This window comes from Chaetodon trifascialis, chromosome 17 (genome assembly GCF_039877785.1).
Source record: "Chaetodon trifascialis isolate fChaTrf1 chromosome 17, fChaTrf1.hap1, whole genome shotgun sequence".
Lineage (NCBI taxonomy): Eukaryota > Metazoa > Chordata > Actinopteri > Chaetodontiformes > Chaetodontidae > Chaetodon > Chaetodon trifascialis.
Genome location: NC_092072.1, coordinates 540,001 through 555,000, shown reverse-complemented (window position 1 = coordinate 555,000; position 15,000 = coordinate 540,001). Strand labels below are relative to the sequence as shown.

The window sequence follows — 15,000 nt, the reverse complement described above, 5'->3', positions numbered from 1 at the left end:
ACCTTCCAGCGGAGGAACAGAGTGTTCATGATGGCCAGCAGGGGGCAGGGTCCGTTCTCGCTCTGAGTGATGATTGGGGTCTTCTTCTCCTTCCAGGTGATCCATTTCACCAGGTAATACGCCGGCATGGACGGCCCGGCCTCCGAGGCGGCAGCAGCGGCTGTGGAGGCAGCAGGAGGAGCAGCTGCAGCCACAGCGCCCCCTGTGGACGGGAGGAGGACGACAGTCAGATCCAGACACAGACGGACGTCCAGGTCACCAATACATCAACGTCCTTGTCAATCAACTAATCAATAGTCCTGATCCTCACAGGGACAATCAGGCTGCAATGAGGGGTGTCCTACAGGGACAAAGACGATCAATAATCATTAGCTTTGATCAGCTTAAAACTCTGTTAGCAGAGAGTGAAGCACACCGAGACGAGGCTGCACCACCCATGATCAGTGATCAACAACCAGTGATCAATGATCAGTGATCAATGATCAGTGATCAATGATCAGTGATCAACGACCAGTGATCAACGACCAGTGATCAACGACCAGTGATCAACAACCAGTGATCAACGACCAGTGATCAATGATCAGTGATCAACGACCAGTGATCAATGATCAGTGATCAACGACCAGTGATCAACAATCAGTGATCAATAATGTGTGTGTGTGTGTGTGTGTGTGCATGTTTCCTCACTCACTTCCTGTTTGACTGACACACACACACACACACACACACACACACACACACACACACACACACACACACACACACACACACACACACACACACACACAGTGTAATGACACCAGTCTGTCTGCGATGACTTCAGCTCTGCATGTTGGGGGAACTGGTCCTGGTCCAGGTCTAGGACTGGGAGGACTGGGAGGACTGGGAGTGACACTGATCTCACCGGCAGCTTCCAGCGTCTCGTCGTCCTTCAGGCTGGGGACCTCAGTGGACGGGGAGCCGCCCTCCACACCCAGAGCAGAGTAGGACGAGGACAGGCCGTCCTCCACGTCCAGGGAGTTTCCCGTCGCCGTGACCCCGTCCGACAGCTCCAGGCTGGGGATGGAGAAGGACGCCGAGTCCGTGGACTCCCGCTGGTCGTCTGAGCCGCCCGCCGTCGCCACAGAGGAGCTCTCGTCCAGGTCCGGGTCCAGACCTGCAGACAGGGGGACATCAGAGACCCAGAGCTGTGAGACACCCTGAAGGCTTCAGTGAAGGTGTCTCACTGCGCTCGTGATGAGTCCTCAGTCTGTCGGCCTTTTCTCAAACTTTGTCCGCGTTGGCCTGCAGCCAATCACGTCCCACAACAACAATGGCTGATTGAAGGCGTCTCCTGACTGGCTGCTTGTTTCTCGGCGCCGCACAAAGCTGCAGTGTCCACTTCCTGAATGCTAACCAGCTGAGCTGTACTGGAAACCAGTGACACAGCAAAGACCTTCAACTGGAGCTTCACACTAACGAGCAGCCAACGCCGTCAGCGCGTCCTCTACTTGATCCTGGTCTCACTCTGTCATGTCTAAACGTGTCTTCAGAACCTGTCTGTCTGTCCTCTGTCTGTCCTCTGCTGGTTTAAAGCACAGAAATCAGTCCATCAGTCAGTCACAGTGTGTCCCATAGAAGGACGGCACGTCCACACCGTCCGTCTCTGAGAACAAGCAGCTTCTTTCACAGACGCCAAACAAACAAAGTCACGTGATCAGAGTCACATGACCCCCTTCTGTTAATGTAAGAGCCGAGCACAGAGAGCAGCTGTCTCCTTCACCTGGTTACAGGTGAGCGTCTGTGGGACTGCGGCTCCTCATTGGCCGTCACAGACTGCAGCTGGCTGTGAGTTGTTACATAGAAGATGGTCTGGGGGAAAGCGTGATGCTGGAGTGCCACCTGTGGCCCCCTGCAGGGTCCCTGTGGGGGCCCAGCAGGGTCCCTGCAGGGTCCCTGTGGGGGCCCAGCAGGGTCCCTGTGGGGCTGCAGCCACATACACAGACTGACATGGACCTGGCCTGACCTCTTACCTGTCTCTCCTCCTTGGTCCTGTCCCCCTTCTGTCTTGATGTGTCTCAGCAGGACGGACAGAGATTCTTCTTCTGTGGTGATGGCAGTAACCGTCCCGTTTTCAGACGACAGCGACGAGGACTCCGGCGGCGTGGGCGTGGCCTCCTCCTCCAGGACTCTGGCGGGAAGAGGACTGTCTGCAGCGCCGTTTCTGCTCGGGACCTCGGCGTCCGTCCCCGGCGTGGGGCCCGGCCCCTCCGTCGCCGTGGTTACGATGAGCTCTTTGCTTGCTGCGGGAACGGGCCGTTCCTCTTTGCTGCGTTCGATCAGCAGATCTGCTGCTGCCGCCTCCAAGCTGGACTCCGCCATGACAGGCTGGTGGGTCGACCTGAACAAACGCGACCCGACGGCGTCTCAGAGCGAACGCTAACTCGCTTTATACACAAATAACAAGTGTAAAAAAAAGAATCAGGACACCGAGGCCGTCATGGGACACTCGGCCTCAGGTTCGGGACGTCAGTCAGCTCGCAAAGTTCAAATGCTGATCTAAGATGGAGGCGTGGCGGCAGAGGTGACGGGCGCGAGCTTTGGTCCCAACATGGCCGCCGAGGGAACCTCAATGATCTCTCGTCTCGTCAAGTAGAGACCACTTCTCTGTCTGGTCACCCGCCCGCTGAGGGTTTGACAAAACAAACGCACCTGTCTATCTGACACTGACCATGACGCCCGTGTGTCACGAGTCCTTCGTCTCCAATCAAACGTGTTCGAACAAAATGAAGGCAGAAAACCTTCTTCTTCTTCTTCTTCTTCTTCTTCTTCTTCTTCTTCTTCTGCTGCTGCTGCTGACAGGAAGCAGTCAGATAAAGTCTGTCCGTCTGGATTTTGTCTTCTTCTGACAGCAGAGCGATCAGCGGACGTCCTGTCAGACCTGCAGAGAAAGAAACAAGAACAAACATCAGTGAAAATTGATTGATTATTTATGTCTGACGCTGTAAAACAGGACGATTTAAAGCTGCGCGACAGAGGTGTCCCTCAGGGGACCATGACAGGACACCGTCTCCGTCTGTCTGTCCGTCTCTCTCTCCTGACTTCTGGCACAGAAACACTGGATCCTACATTTCCCATAATACACCTGGACAAATCCTCCATTGGAGTCTCCCTTCCTGTCAAACTGCACGCCTCCTGCTCGTAACGCAGACTGTCAGATTAAATGTAACGTCTTCAGATCCACCTCAGGTGATACTCAGGTGAGGGTCTACCTGCTCACACACCAACATGAAGACAGCTCACCTTCACAGTGCTCTTCTGCCTGTGTTACTATAACTGATCACAACACCTGCTGCACCTCAAAACACCTTCAAGCTACAAGAAAGTGAGCAACGCCACAGAACATCCAACACAGTAAACTTATCTCGTGTTCAGCAGTGGAAATATTCTGAATGTTTCTGGTAAATCTGGACAGAACAGCAAACACAGCTTACATGAACTGTTATCAGTGTAGACTTTTCTATCATGAGGACATCAGGACAGACTGCTGTCCACCCGGCTTCATAACGATGCTGTCAGGTGACCTTGACACACCTGATCTCTTCCTGAAGTGACGCCACAGCAGGAGAGAAGACTCAACTCTCCCTTCAGCTGTTCGTGTCACAGCACAGCAGAGAAGTGAGTGTGACGGAGTGTGTCCCCGTTCTGAGGACGAGGAGTGACTTCAGTCCACAAGAGCAGCTCCTGAGGACAGCCACCAGTCAGCCGAACAAACGCTGAAGTTTCCCATCATGCTCTGCAGTCACACCTCAGTCCACAGGAGCAGCTCGGAGCGCAGCGTCACTCTCACAAACATGTTGAGCAGTGAAAACTTGACTCTGACTGTCTGCACGTCCTGCTGACAGCAGTCCGTCACAACAGCACTCACAGCAGCAGAAACCTGACAGAAAGCCCAGATCCTGCGGGCTGCGGGGGCTCAGCCTTAAGCAGCTTTCTGCTGGGGAACAACTCCCTGAGCTAGCAAACCTGACGCTAGCGCTCCGAGCTAACTTAGCCAAGTTAGCTGTTGTTCCCCAAAGAAACCAACTCCGCCGCGGGAACCGGTGGCAGAGAGACCTCACCGACCCCCTCATTTACATCAGAACAAACAGTCGGTTCCATTTGAAGCGGCTTACCGACACCGGGTCCGGGTCTGCTGTCTGAGCTGGCGTTAGCTGGTTGACGAGCATGCTAGCTGTTTACATTTCTCTCCGCTGCCAGCAGCCAGACACACAGGAGGGTCGGAGGCCACGCCCACCAGGGAAACAAAATCAGAATAAAATAAAGTCCACCCTACGTCACTTCCTGTAAACTTTAAGCATCTGGGCTAGCCGTCAGCCAGCGAGCTAGCTCAAAATTTTGTTAGAGGAAGTCTATGATGTAGCTAACAAACAACCAGTTCTGTGTTCGCAGTGTTTCACTAAACCGTAATACAAACACACCAAGTAAAGAACCAGAGATGACAGAGTTCACCGACCTGTTCGCTTCTGTTCGTTCGGCGAACACTTTGCTAGCACGGCTAGCCTTGCTATCTTTGTCACCATCTACACAAAACTACATTACAAATATAATGTAATATAATTATTAGCTTACCAGCGCAGACAAGCACAACCGAGGGCCAATCAATTCGGCGTACGCGTGATATTCAAGCAGTGCGTATTTATAATAAATTTCAACTTTATACAAGTTCAGTCAACTCGGCCCAGGTTAGCTCACCTGATAGCAAGTCAACACTAACAGACAAACGAGTTATTTTGTCCAAACAATGAGCCCAACTGGACAGCAGAACCGAATGTTTAAGAGGACAAAGTAATCTAACCCTGAATGTACTCCAACACAGACTAATAATCCAATGATCTAGTAATTTGAATGGAGTTTGGCGTTACTACATGACAAATAGATGCATACATCAGTACTTAACTTCACTGACTAGTGAGTCTCCAACACTTCCGTCTGATTACTGTAGAGCTTTAACGACGAGCAAAAAGCCTCGTCAGGTCAGACCAACAGTTTGAATGTGCTTTGAATGTGCTGGACAAAACTTTGACCTCCTCCCTGCCTTCACACAGTCCGGTGCGATAGATTTGTCTTCCACGGTGACTTTGATGGGCGGTGCGTTCACCCCTGAAGTTAACGTCACATCATCGGTCACGAATTCGGTTCGCTGCTGAAGAAAGTTATTAAATGTAACTCAAGGATGTTCAGACGTCATGAACCGACACTTTGGACTGAAGTCAATGGTAGTTCCCGCCCACCTAGGACAACCCGCATTTTAAATCAAAGCACGTTTTCAGTGAGTACGCTCAGTATTTAAGGAGGGTCATTGAACGTCACACCAGTTAGCCCACTGACACCAAATGAAGTTTGATTAAAACTAGAAGCTTCTTCAGCTTCGCTCCTCTGTCTCTTAACATCCTGCACTGCTTGTAAGAGGTGAGATGCATCCGACTATCTCCTTTAATGCTTCATATTTGTATGTTTATACCATTTATAAGGCAGTAAAATGTGTGTGTGTGTGTGTGTGTGTGTGTGTGTGTGTGTGTGTGTGTGTGTGTGTGTGTGTGTCTGTCTGTCTGTCTGTCTTAGGGGGAAAACAAACAAACAAACAGGATGAATCAAGCAGGGCTGCGGTGAAGGTGAGACACTTCAACACAAAGCTGTGTGTGTGTGTGTGTGTGTGTGCGTGTGTGTGTGTGTGTGTGTGTGTGTGTGTGTGTGTCCATGCAGCACAGAAACACACTGACAGTTCATTTCTCATCTACTCAATCAGCAGCAGAGCGTTTCACAGGTTGAATCTCTGCAGTGTGGGTGTTTGTTTCAGTGTGTTCACGCTCAGTTTATAGCTGGAGTGAAATATCTGACCGTGCTAAGCTAACTGACATCGTTTACTAACACGACTTGGAAGTATTTTCACAGTGTGGGAGTAGACTTTAGACTTTAGACTGCTTCTTTATTGATCCCAATTTGGGAAATTATCTTGTTGCAGTAGCAAACATACAGACAAGTCGTAGTACTTTTACTCCAGTAAAGACCTGAATACTTCCTCGGTCCATGTATTTTGGTATTTTATTTGGTTTGAGAGGAGACAGACACGACTGTCCTCATCATCAGCATCGTCTCCACTGATCTGCTTCATTCTGCTGGAGGACCTGCTCTCTTCTTCTTCTTCTTCTTCTTCTTCTTCTTCTTCTTCTTCTTCTTCTTCTTCTTCCACATTTTCTTTCTCTGAGAAACGTTCTCATTTCCTGAGTTTTCAGCCAATAAAAGATCAACAACAGATCATGAAAGTTTTCCATCAATATGTCAATTTATTGATCAGCCCACTCGATGACAGACAGAGACCAAGACAGACAGGAAGTGAGTTGATGTTTTCACAGTAAAAGCCTCCCGGTTCTTGGTCGTTTTGGTGGGTTTGTTTAATATTCATGAACTCAGAAAATCTCTTCAATCTTTTCTTTAGTGAGTCGAACTGATCGATGAAGATCAGACCTGATCACCTGCTCTGTGTTTACCTGCAGTCACCTGACGACAAGCAGGACAGGAAGCAAATATTGACCCTCAGTGAAGCAGATTAGATCAAACGCTGTGACTGTTTCATTGGAGGACAATAAGACATGAAGAGGAGAAGGATTCCTGTCGCCTGTGCCAGAAACTGCATGTGCACACCTTCAGCGTACAGGTGATGGAGCGTTGAACGTGTCAGCTGCTCTCGGTGAACGGCGACGCTGCAGAACCAAAATCAGACCTTCAAATATTTGGGTTTGATGTGTGTCATTAGAGTAAACAGCAGGAGTGCTGCAGCAGGTGTAAAGGTCTCTGCACCACCGAGCGAACAGCAGTGATTGGTCAGAAGATCAGACAGGTGGCGAACAGGTGATCCTCAGATGGACCCTCAGCCCTCACGTCAAGCTTTAGAGACCAGTCCAGGTTTGTTTCCAAAGCGCCTGAACGCACCGCTCTGGATTGATCAGATCCTCGTCTCACAGACAGACATGTTCTTCTTCACTGTCCGTGTCTTCGTAGAAGAGGTAGAGGAGCATTAAAAGTCCCCTGATGTCTCCGTCTGTCCCTGATCGTCTTTCCTTTAGTGCAGTACTGCAGGTGTAACGTTGGTGGTGCTGCGACTGCTGCAGACGCAGTTTCCTGATCTGCCACACAGTGGCGCTCTTCACACCTCCCTGAAAACAGCAAAGTTTGACCTGTCAGGTAAACACACGGGGAGTCCAGGACGGCACATTCACACCTGGAGCATGTCCAGTCAATCAGCCAATGACTGATCAGCTCTGGACTCATCAGTCATTAAATCAGGAAGCTGAGACGCTTTCACTTCATCGTCGTTCCAACAGCTGTGATCATCTGTTAATGTGTGTGTGTGTGCGCGCGTGTGTCTGTGTGTGCATGTGTGTGTCTGTGTGTGCGTGTGTGTGCGCATGTGTGTGTATGTGTCTGCGTGTGTGCGCGTGTGTGCATGTGTGTGTGTGTGTGTGCGTGTGTGTCTGCGTGTGTGTGTGTGCGTGTGTGTCTGCGTGTGTGTGTGTCTGCGTGTGTGCGTGTGTGTGTGTGTGTCTGCGTGTGTGTGTGTGTGTCTGCGTGTGTGTGTCTGCGTGTGTGTGTCTGCGTGTGTGTGTGTGTGCGCGTGTGTCTGCGTGTGTGCGTCTGCGTGTGTGCGTGTGTGCGTGTGTGCGTGTGTGCGTGTGTGTGTGTGTGTGTGTGTGTCAGGTCTCTCCACAGAGCAGATCCTCCTGAAGGACGTGCGATTGGCTGCGGCGGCCGGCGTGCGACTAGCTGTCAGCAGCGTCTTTATGAGTCTGGATGTAAAACTTTAATTCTCTCAGTTCTGTTTTTCGATGTTTGTGTTCATGATGGGATGTGTTCAGCTGGACTGAGTCGCTGTCCTGACCCTGAACCAGCAGGTGGCTCCGAGCGGACAGTGGTGCATGCTGGGACTTGTAGTTGCATGTTGTGATGCTTCTCCTCGTGTCATCTTTGCCTCCAGTTGTTTCTGCGCAGGAAGAATCTGCAGAAAGATCTCAGCGACTTCTGTCACTCACACCGTCTGGAGGCTGTGGTAGCCATGACGATATCCTTCACCGACCAATCAGATGAGCCCGTCAGGCAGCTGGCGCTCTACAGCTCCAGCTCACAGCACAGGCAGCAGGTGGGTGATGTGGGTGGGCTGAGGTTTGAAATCGGGATTACAACTGACGACAAATAGATCTGGATTTGAATAATCAGACCTGGAACTGATCTGGGATCAGGACTGAGATTAAAGGTGAGGATCAGATTAAAGGTGAGGAGCAGGATCAGGATTACACTGAGAGCATTCATATCAATTATTGGTCTTCATCTCTGATAATTCAGATGTTTGCATCATCATATCTGTACTGCCCCACCTCCAGATTGGCCACGCCCTTTTGACCATCCAGAGCCCCACCCCCTGCCTCTCACCTATCAGGAGCCCATATAAGGACATCCTGGCCTATCACCAGGGCAACGCTCTGGCCTCTCGCAGACAAATCCTTCCTGTCCTCACTCACTTCCTGTCTGACCGGTGGCAGAGAGAGGTGCATTGTGGGGTAGATGGCGAGGAGGACACAGAGGACCAACTGGACATGATGACCGCCGACACGTTTCCTGTCAGCAGAGACTCGTCGGCTGGCCTCGCCGACGGCCCCCCCCTCCACGTTTACTCCACCTCTCATCACCATCGGCGGCGTTTGCTGATGGGAGCAGAGGATTATGGGAGCACGGAGGAGGGTTTCTGTGGCTGGACGACGCCTCCGGCGCCGGTGAACAGTTTGGTGGACAGCTGTCCGCTGGACGGCGGCTTCAACCAGGAAACTTTACTGGAGAGGTTCAGCAGGATGGGAGGGATGGGGGAGGAGCAGGGGGGGAGGGGGCAGTAGAGAGGAAGAGGAAGAGGAAGAGGAAGAGGATGAAGAACCGGCCACGTTCTTCACCCCCCCTTTATCGAACAGTACAACTCAAGTTCTACTTTCCAGCTTTTTCCTCAGGTTTTAACAGTTTGTCAAGATTTTATTTTATTATTTCAAACAAAATAAAAGATGTGATGAAATGATGTTCTGTGAGAACCTCGCATCTCCAAAACGTGTGACGAGCTCAGAGAAACAGGCTGTTTTCAGCTCTGTGACGACGCTTTGTAAAGAGTTCACTGAGCAGCTCAGTACAAACATCTGGAGATACGAGCTTTTCACTGGACAGGAAGGAACCTGAAGAGTAACTGAATGTGTCTGATGTAATGGAGTAAAAGTACAGTATTCACCTGGAGATGGTGTGTGTGTGTGTGTTTGTGTGATGTGTGTTTAGCTCAGTGTGACGGCTGTTTGTTAGCATGTTAGCATGTTAGCAGTGGTTAGCAGCAGCAGCAGCAGGAAAGCATGAGACACAAGCATGAGTGTCGAGAGTCCAGCTGCTACTGGAGGAAAGGACAGACCCTCAGGTGAAGGGACAGACCCTCAGGTGAAGGGACAGACCCTCAGGTGAAGGGACAGACCCTCAGGTGAAGGGACAGACCCTCAGGTGAGGGGACAGATGCTCAGGTGAAGGGACAGACCCTCAGGTGAGGGGACAGACCCTCAGGTGAGGGGTCATGAATGCTGAGCTGAGACAGTCTGTTCAGTCATCTGGTCTGGGGTTCTGTTGCCCTCTGCTGGTTCAGACTTTGTCCAGTTTCAGGTTTGAGGTGTCTCTTCTGAGTTTCTGTCCAAACTGTGAGGACAAACGTCTCCTGTTGACGAGTGTTTACCTTTACTGCAGGTTACTGTCTGCCCTGTCCTCATACCTCATCCTCATCAAAGACAATAAGAGGAAGCTGCATCATGTGTCACTGAAGGAAACCAGGAAGTCGAGTTCCACATGAGCTGAACCTGATTCCAGAGCTGCTGCATGTAAACACACAGAAACCAGATCGAAATGTTCAGCTGATGATCCACCAGAAACTGTCTGTCTGTGTCTCTGTCTGTCTGTCTGTCTCTCTGACTGTCTCTCTGTCTCTCCGCCTGTCTCTCTGTCTGTCTGTCAAACCTGTTCAGGTGGACTAAGCTCAGACCTTCAAACAGACATTTAAATACAGGTAATAACTTGTCACTTGTGCAATCAGCTGTGCCGTAGGCTCTCAGGTGTCTTCAGCAGGTAGAGACACGCTGCCGTTTAAACCGCTGCTCCAACAGTCAGAGTTGCCATGGTAACAGGGCCGGGCCAACAGACCACACCTCTCACAGAGAGAGAGACAGGTGAGGTGTGAGAGTTCGCTCATAAAAGTCACTGTGATGTCATCAGGCGGGTCTCCAGGTGTAAGGCAGGTTTCCCGGCGATCCCAGCTGTTTGTCCTGAACCCGTCTCACCCGTCTCACCTGCCTCACCTGGCTGCTGCCGTTCCCGTCGACTCCCTGCGAGAGCAGAGCTGCTGTAAGTCTTTGTTTTTCCCGTCATGGTTGTTTTCTTTGTGCTGCTGTTTGAGGACAGTTTGTAGTTCGTCTTCAACTTTCACGTCGCCGTAAACTGTTTGAGATAAGAGCTGCACACATAAAGATTACTGCAGCAGTCGGGCTCGAGCCAGTCCAGACGCCATGCCGCCAAACGTCTGCGGACAGTCTGACCTTCTCAGCTAATCCTCCGGTACACAAGCCGAGTATTCAAAGTGTTTCTTCAACGACTGTTGGCCGTGAACAAACACTCAACTTCACACACTTCAACGTTAGAAAAGATAAAAATGAAGAGAAGACGTTGGAAATGAGTCGTTCGTTTCTGGCTTCAGTGGTAAAAGAACATCAGTGAACAAACTGTCAAACCAGCAGTGGAAGTATGAAAGTACTCCATTACAAGTAAAAGTATTTAAAAAGTACAGAAGTATTATCATCTTCATGAAGTTAAAGTACCAAACAAAGTACTCATGAACAACGGCCATTCGCAGTGTTAGCAGAGCTCTAAATATCTGCTGTGACTGATTTATGAGTATTGATGATTCTGTTGAGTGAGTGAGTGAGTGAGTGAGTGAGTGAGTGAGTGAGTGAGTGAGTGAGTGAGTGAGTGAGTGAGTGAGTGAGTGAGCAAGCGAATGAATGAATGATATTTGATCATGTTTTCTGTGTAAATGTTATCAGTAACCTCAGTTTATAAATATCTGTCAAACAAATGGAAACAGTCAAATTCTGATCAGGACGTTTGTCTGCAGGAACAACAACATGGAGTCCAGAGAGGAAGAGCAAGAGGAAGAACAAGAGGAAGAGCAAGAGGAAGAACAAGGGGAAGAGCAGCTCAGGTGAGAGTTCGTGATCCGCCGGGTTCCCTTTAAGCTCTGCTGAGACGTTTTTTCTGATCGTTAGATGAACACGAGGAAAAGTTCAGCCTCTCTTTATCTTCTGCTTCACTGCTTCTGTTCCTGAGAGAAATACAGTCGTGTCATCTGCAAATGGACAGACACAGTATTGTCCTCTGGGAGTTTGTCTTCCAGGACATCGTAATGTTTCTGTCGGCCATGCAGAATATTTCAGGACAACGACCTCTGCTGTCGTGGTTATTTCATGTTTGTGGTTTTAATCACGACAGACGTGAACGTGAACTCTGAGCCACAAAAGTCTGAATGTTAAATGAAGTTAATAAATGTGACTACTGCACTCGAGTACTGCACTCAAGTACAAACTTCAGGTACTTGTACATTACTTGTAGGGGAGTATTTTTAATGTGTGGTTTCTGTGTGTAGGACACATCTGACAGATGAAGACACTGAGAACGTCATCAGCACCGCTACAACTGATACTACTACTACTACTGCCAGCACTGCTGATACTACAACTACCGCAGCTGCCTGTAGTAGTTTAACTGCCACCAAGACTGCTGTTACAACATCTGGTGATCAAGCAGGTACAATACACAGGAGGTCACTTTAGACGGGTTATCAAAGCATTCAAAGCCCAAATCGTGAATTCATTAAAAGTCATGTCAAACGTTCCTGCTCCTCCTCCACAGAGGGGGAGGAGCAAACGGGTGGACGAGTCAGCAGAGACTCCGTTACCATGGCAACAACAGGTGCTGACACAGCAGGTATGAAGAGCAGAAATGTGTCTGAGTCGAAGGTGAACCTGTCCTGTCTGTCTCACTCTCATGTCTTTCTGTTCATAAGGTGAGGAGGCGACTGAGGAGGAAACCTCTCCTGGAGACGAGGCAGGTGAGGAGGAGGAGGAAAATGAGCCCATCTTCATCTCCTCTTCAGCTTTAAGTCCATGCAGTTCTCTTCATGTCCTCTATTTGTCTCCCAGCAGGTGACAGAGGGCAGGAGGACTTCAAGCCAGGTAATCTGAAATGTACACGACTGTGTCATCTGCAAACATCAGGACTTGATGATGATCCACATGGTGCCACAGGACAGGTCCACCTGAACGCCTCCAGAGCAGCACTTAGATCTGGTTTATCCAGCTGGAGGTGCTGTTAGCTGTCACCGGCTGGCCAGAGTTCAATATTATTTTACATCTTCAGTGTTTAAAGCGCTCGTGGATGAATTATTCTGTCATATAAATACGTTAAATCTGCAGGAAGAACGTACACATCTTGATTTCTACATCTGGATCCTCAGCGACACATTTGGAGGAGCATCTAAAAAATAATTCCCCTCCTCTTCTTCTCCTCCTCCTCCTCCTCTCTGAGTTTCCTCACTAACTTCCTGTCTTCCTGTTGTCAGGAGCTGCTGAGGACGAGGAACTGTTGACACCAACCGGAGACCGACCAGGTAGCCCACAGATCAGAGTTCAGGATACTTCTGTAAAAGTTAACTTGCTCCTGTCCAGGAGTTTAGCTGTTCTTTACTTTTTCACTTCTGCTGTACTGTGACATTGTACTGCAATAATGTTGATATTCATGTACTTCTGCAGTTAGTACTATCAGTCTGTGGAAGTTGGACACAGTGCAGTACTCAGTTATCACTGACACCAGCGTAACGTCCTGATGGTGACGCTCGCATCCCGTAAACAATCAATTCCACTTATTTTTAGAAAAATTGAACTACCTGTAATGTTTCTATACTTTATTTGGACCACTGACTCCATGATGCTGTCAAGGTCTCTGTTTGCACATCGCTCCATCAGCCAACACCACAATGAACCAAAACCAGCCCGTCGACCATCAGCTGCTTAGCTCAGGTTACGGTTAGCTAGCTGGCCGCCCTGCTTTGCATCAGTCTTGGCTCTCAGAAAGCAGTTCCAGGCCGACATCTTTGCAACATCATCTTGAAAAAGTGACTGACGCTCTGTGACCTCACTTCCTGTCTGCAGCTCCTCCCAGCAGTCTGGCCTTGTCACGACCAACGAAGAAAAAGGTCTTGGTGGCTCCAGCTCTCAGTCTGTCTTTAGGTAATAAAATTATAAGTTCATACATGTTGTTTGGGGGCACGGTGGTGCAAGCAGGTAGTACACGTGCCTCACAGCAAGAAGGTTGCCGGTTGCATGTTCTTCCCGTGCATGCGTGGGTTCTCTCCGGGTACTCCGGCTTTCTCCCAGAGACCAAAAACATGCTCATTAGGTTAATTGGTGACTCTAGGTGTGAGTGTGAGCGTGAATGGTTGTCTGTCTTGTGTGTGGCCCTGCAATCGGCTGGAGACCGGTCCAGGGTGTACCCCACCTCTCGCCCATTGTAGCTGGGATAGGTTCCAGCCCCCCCCACAACCCCGAAAGGGGTAGGTGGTATAGAAAATGGATGGATGGATGTTGTTTGGTTTGTTTAGTAGTAAGCCAGCAGCAGCCATCTGCACCAAGGTCCTAAAGAACAGCCAAAACTTTTCTCCTACAAACTTCAGTTTTTTTGGCTAACACCTGACAGTTTTCAGCTAACACCTGACAGTTTTCGGCTAACACCTGACAGTTTTCAGCTAACACCAGTTTTGGGTAACACCTGACAGTTTTCAGCCAACGCCTGACAGTTTTCGGCTAACACCTGACAGTTTTCGGCTAACACCTGACAGTTTTCAGCTAACACCTGACAGTTTTCAGCTAACACCTGACAGTTTTCAGCTAACACCAGTTTTGGCTAACACCTGACAGTTTTGGCTAACACCTGACAGTTTTCGGCTAACACCTGACAGTTTTCAGCTAACACCTGACAGTTTTCGGCTAACACCTGACAGTTTTCAGCTAACACCAGTTTTGGGTAACACCTGACAGTTTTCAGCCAACGCCTGACAGTTTTCGGCTAACACCTGACAGTTTTCGGCTAACACCTGACAGTTTTCAGCTAACACCTGACAGTTTTCAGCTAACACCTGACAGTTTTCAGCTAACACCAGTTTTGGCTAACACCTGACAGTTTTGGCTAACACCTGACAGTTTTCGGCTAACACCTGACAGTTTTCAGCTAACACCTGACAGTTTTCGGCTAACACCTGACAGTTTTCAGCCAACGCCTGACAGTTTTCGGCTAACACCTGACAGTTTTCGGCTAACACCTGACAGTTTTCAGCTAACACCTGACAGTTTTTGGCTAACACCTGACAGTTTTCAGCTAACACCAGTTTTGGCTAACACCTGACAGTTTTGGCTAACACCTGACAGTTTTCGGCTAACACCTGACAGTTTTCGGCTAACATCAGTTTTGGCTAACACCTGACAGTTTTCAGCTAACACCAGTTTTGGCTAACACCTGACAGTTTTGGCTAACACCTGACAGTTTTCGGCTAACACCTGACAGTTTTCGGCTAACACCAGTTTTGGCTAACACCTGACAGTTTTCAGCTAACACCAGTTTTGGGTAACACCTGACAGTTTTCAGCTAACGCCTGACAGTTTTGGCTAACACCTGACAGTTTTCAGCTAACACCTGACAGTTTTCAGCTAACACCAGTTTCGGCTAACACCTGACAGTTTTCAGCTAACACCAGTTTCGGCTAACACCTGACAGTGTTCAGCTAACACCAGTTTTGGGTAACACCTGACAGTTTTCAGCTAACACCTGACAGTTTTCAGCTAACACCAGTTT

General features: G+C 49.4%; 2 protein-coding genes across 2 annotated transcripts in view; one reads left to right on the top strand and one right to left on the bottom strand.

Moving 5' to 3' along the window:
* Window positions 1-4,250, bottom strand: part of mindy1 (MINDY lysine 48 deubiquitinase 1) — a 14,997-nt gene extending 10,747 nt beyond the window's left edge. Inside the window, exons 1-4 of the mRNA XM_070984528.1 lie at window positions 4,155-4,250; window positions 2,013-2,920; window positions 905-1,156; window positions 3-202 (exon numbers count right to left, since the gene is read on the bottom strand). Of these exons, the coding sequence (XP_070840629.1) occupies window positions 3-202; window positions 905-1,156; window positions 2,013-2,361 (801 nt within the window). The 5' untranslated portion in view covers window positions 2,362-2,920; window positions 4,155-4,250. The remainder of the gene's footprint in view (window positions 1-2; window positions 203-904; window positions 1,157-2,012; window positions 2,921-4,154) is intronic.
* Window positions 4,251-11,255: 7,005 nt separating this feature from the next.
* LOC139346062 (BCL2/adenovirus E1B 19 kDa protein-interacting protein 2-like) overlaps window positions 11,256-15,000 on the top strand; it is a gene marked incomplete at its 5' end in the record, with an annotated part of 6,608 nt that continues 2,863 nt past the window's right edge. The window contains 7 exons of the mRNA XM_070984965.1: window positions 11,256-11,299; window positions 11,741-11,901; window positions 12,007-12,081; window positions 12,161-12,205; window positions 12,297-12,459; window positions 12,693-12,763; window positions 13,305-13,382. Coding sequence (XP_070841066.1) covers window positions 11,256-11,299; window positions 11,741-11,901; window positions 12,007-12,081; window positions 12,161-12,205; window positions 12,297-12,459; window positions 12,693-12,763; window positions 13,305-13,382 — 637 coding nt within the window. The remainder of the gene's footprint in view (window positions 11,300-11,740; window positions 11,902-12,006; window positions 12,082-12,160; window positions 12,206-12,296; window positions 12,460-12,692; window positions 12,764-13,304; window positions 13,383-15,000) is intronic.